Source organism: Aythya marila (assembly GCF_965140915.1).
Source record: "Aythya marila genome assembly, chromosome: W".
In the NCBI taxonomy this organism is placed as follows: domain Eukaryota; kingdom Metazoa; phylum Chordata; class Aves; order Anseriformes; family Anatidae; genus Aythya; species Aythya marila.
The window spans coordinates 11,779,654-11,783,252 of NC_139081.1; the positions used below are offsets into that span (position 1 = coordinate 11,779,654).

A 3,599-nucleotide genomic window follows, 5' to 3' on the forward strand; every position below is an offset into this window, starting at 1 on the left:
TCCTGCTGCTGGCCATGGCCATGGCTCCAGGGAAGCAGCAGGGGCCCTGAGCCCCTCCTGCTTGCTGGGGCTGCACCTCCAGCTGCAGAGGAGATGGGAGAGCAGCTGAGACCAATGTAGTCCTGATGGCTTCTTTATTGTCTTTATGTACATGGTAAGCCCGCTTCTTTAGGTAGATTTGATGACTGGGTCATTGTAAATCAAAAAAATATCACATTACAGGTTAAGGATAACATTATTTAAATCAAAACAACTTGGAGAAAATATTTATAGAGAAATATAATAACAAAAAATTCTCCTCACGGTGTCTGAAATAATCAGGGAACTCAAAGTCATTATTGATTCCGAAGAAGCATGTATCCATAGAGTTTCCTCACTGCATCCTTGAGCTCCTGATTCCTCATGCTGTAGATGAGGGGGTTCACTGATGAAGGAACAACTGAGTAGAGAACTGCCACAATAAGATCCATTGATGGGGAGGAGATGGAAGGGGGCTTCAGGTAGGCAAATATGCCAGTGCTGATAAACAGGAAGACCACAGCCAGGTGAGGGAGGCATGTGGAAAAGGCTTTGTGCTGGCCCAACTCAGAGGGGATCCTGAACACGGTCCTGAAGATCTGAATATAGGAGAAAACAATGAAAACAAAACAACCGAAGGCTAAAGAAACACTACACACAAGTGCCACAACTTCCCTGAGGTAGGCATCTGAGCAGGAGAGCTTGAGGATCTGGGGGATTTCACAGAAGAACTGGTCCACAGCATTGCCTTGGCAGAGGGGCAGGGAAAATGTACTGGCCGCGTGCAGGATAGCATTGAGAAAGCCACTGCCCCAGGCAGCTGTTGCCATCTGGGCACAAGCTCTGCTGCCCAGGAGGGTCCCATAGTGCAGGGGTTTGCAGATGGCAACGTAGCGGTCATAGGCCATGACGGTGAGAAAGGAATACTCTGCTCCAACCAAGAAAGCAACGAAAAAGAGTTGGGCAGCACATCCTTCATAGGAGATGGCCCTGGTGTCCCAGAGGGAATTGTCCATGGCTTTGGGGACAGTGGTGGAGATGCAGCCCAGGTCAATCACGGAGAGGTTGAGGAGGAAGAAGTACATGGGGGTGTGGAGGTGGTGGTCGCAGGCTACTGTGGTGAGAATGAGGCCATTGCCCAGGAAGGCAGCCAGGTAGATGCCCAGGAAGAGCCCGAAGTGCAGGAGCTGCAGCTCACACTTGTCTGAGAATGGCAGGAGGAGGAACTCGGTGATGGAGCTGCTGTTGGGCATTTGCTGCCTTTGGTCAAGGAGACTGTGAAATGAGAAACAAAAAATATATATAAAGAAAGAGAGTGTTAAGTGTAAGGTCTCTGAACAAAATTCAGTTAATTCCCAATTAAAGCCTTACATTCCCTTTTCCCAAGAGGATCTTTGTCTATCTCCCTGTCTGGAGCCCTGCTTTGTGCTGGCTGAGTGTCCTGTACACAGCAGCCACCTCTGCCCATCAGCCCCCAGTGGGCCACTTCTGCTCCACTGCAGTGGTAAATGTCATTGCTGTGGGGGAAAACCTCAGCCAGAGGTCACATCCAGGAGGGCTGTTCTGTCCATCCCCTCATGCCCAGAGGCTGGGTGCTTGCAGAACTTTCAGCTGAGGGATGGCTGCACTCAGAGGTTGTGCTGAAAAATCACCTGGGCTGTGCTGGGAGGAGAGGGTACCAGCTCCAAGCGGAGATGGAAATGCCTCCCTTTTAGCACAGTTGTGCAGAATTCAATGGCAAGGGTGCTGATTCACAAGGGCAGATCAAGGGATCTCAGGTATAACAAAGTCTCTAATGTATGCTCTGCAGCAGCTCCCTCTCACTGCCTGCCCATGTCCCTGCTGCCTGCAGCTGTCCCTGCCAGCCCCTCTTTCTCTGTCCCCACGTCTCCTCCCATTCATGCTCACAGACCCCATCCCACCCGCTGGGTGCCCAGCTCTGCCCTGCAGACACCTCCCGGGGATGGAGACAGCTCTGGGGACATCTCCCTGTCTGCAGGTCCTAAAAGAACAGCTCAGAAAAGCTCTGGTGCAGTCTATAAGCAGAGAGAAGGGAAGGGGTATTCTCAGGTTCGTCACTAACCTGTTTATGTCTCAATGTTCAAAGCAATAGGACGCTCAGTCACCTGTGCAAATCCAACCACATTGTTAACATAGAGCCTGCTCAAAAATCAGAGCAGGAAAATGTATGCAGAGACTGCAGAAAGTGCCTTCTCTTTGCAGGCATCCCCTGCCCTGCCCTTCCCCTGCCCAAGCCCTGGCAGGCAGCAGAGGCCCTGCCCCAGCACACAGCCTTTGGGACACAGCAGGGACCCTGTTCTGCAGCACAGCCCTGGGCACCCCTGCAGCTGCTCTGCAGCACCTTCTTCTCCACACTGCACAAGCCACGAGAGACATCCTGGCAGCTCCTGGCCAGGCAGAGATGTCCTGGATCCAGGAGCCCCTTCCAGGAACCTCCCCTGCACTGTCCTGCATCCAGAGACTTACCATGGACAGAGCTGTGAAGGTTTCTCCTGCACTGAGCTCTCCTCTGCCCACACCCTCCAGGCTGCCTGGAATCCCTTTCTGCCTGGGTGCCTGCAGGCAGTGCCCCCAGCCCTGCTGCGCTGTGCAGAGGAGCTGCTCCTGGGCAGAGCTGTCTCTCTGCACCAGGGCCCTCTTGCCAGGAGCTCTCTCTGGCCCAGCTCAGCAGCAGAGGCCCAGCCCAAGGCAGTGTTGTCATCCCTCTGGGGACTTTGGTGATGATCCCACAGATCTCAGGCACTGAGAGCAAATTGAAGAAATCTCTCAAGAAGTCCAAATCAGATACAAGTTTCCTGCAGTGTCCCCCTGAGGGCCAGCACTGACACAGCCTCCCTTGGAGCTTGTTAGAGCAGAACACTAGAGGCATTGAGGACAAGGAGACAAAGGCAATGTGACGGTGACACTGATGTGTAGGAAAACTGGATGTGTTTCACTAAGCACTAGGGCCAGGCCTTGATCCCAAGCCCCTGGGAAGGGAGATCCTTTCTTTTCACACATTGCTTAGGGCTCTTCCTTCAGTATCCATAGATGGGGATTTCTTTCTCTTCTTGTCCAGCCTCAACATCTTGAAGTCAACTTTGTGGCATTATTTCTGTCTCATGCTGTTTTCCCCTACAGAGGAAAGCTACATCGTCTCCAAAACCACCCTCCAGGCAGTCTCGGGCTACTTTTGGTCTGCTTAGATGCTCCATGCCACTGGGCCAGAGAAACCCAGGTGTCTCAGCCTCTCTACACAGGGCAGGTGGTTTAGGCCCTGGACCCCTCCTTGGCACAACCTCTCTGGGCACTATCCTGTGCCCTTGAAAATGAGGATCTGCACACTAGGACACCCATGTGCAGGTGGTGTCACACCATATTGGAGGTGAGTCTGATAACTCAGATTTTCTCGGTGGCCATGCTCCTCATAAGGCAGTTCTGTAGGAAGCTGTCCTGGTTCCTGGTGAGCAAGTACCACTGCTCGTATGGCATCCCTCGTGGTGCCCAGGCCCTCCTCCTTCTGGGCACTGCTCACTCAGCAGGGTCCCAGTCTGCCCTGATGTGTGGGGTTACTCTTCCTC

At 52.9% G+C, this 3,599-nt stretch overlaps 1 protein-coding gene across 1 annotated transcript; it reads right to left on the bottom strand.

Annotated features, from left to right (window-relative positions):
- Positions 1-335: 335 nt before the first annotated feature.
- LOC309889499 (olfactory receptor 14C36-like) lies at positions 336-1,271 on the bottom strand (the record flags this gene model as incomplete). Its single annotated transcript, XM_082782350.1, has 1 exon — positions 336-1,271. The coding sequence occupies one exon, from the start codon at positions 1,269-1,271 to the stop codon at positions 336-338; it is 936 nt and encodes a 311-aa protein (XP_082638476.1).
- Positions 1,272-3,599: the final 2,328 nt, after the last annotated feature.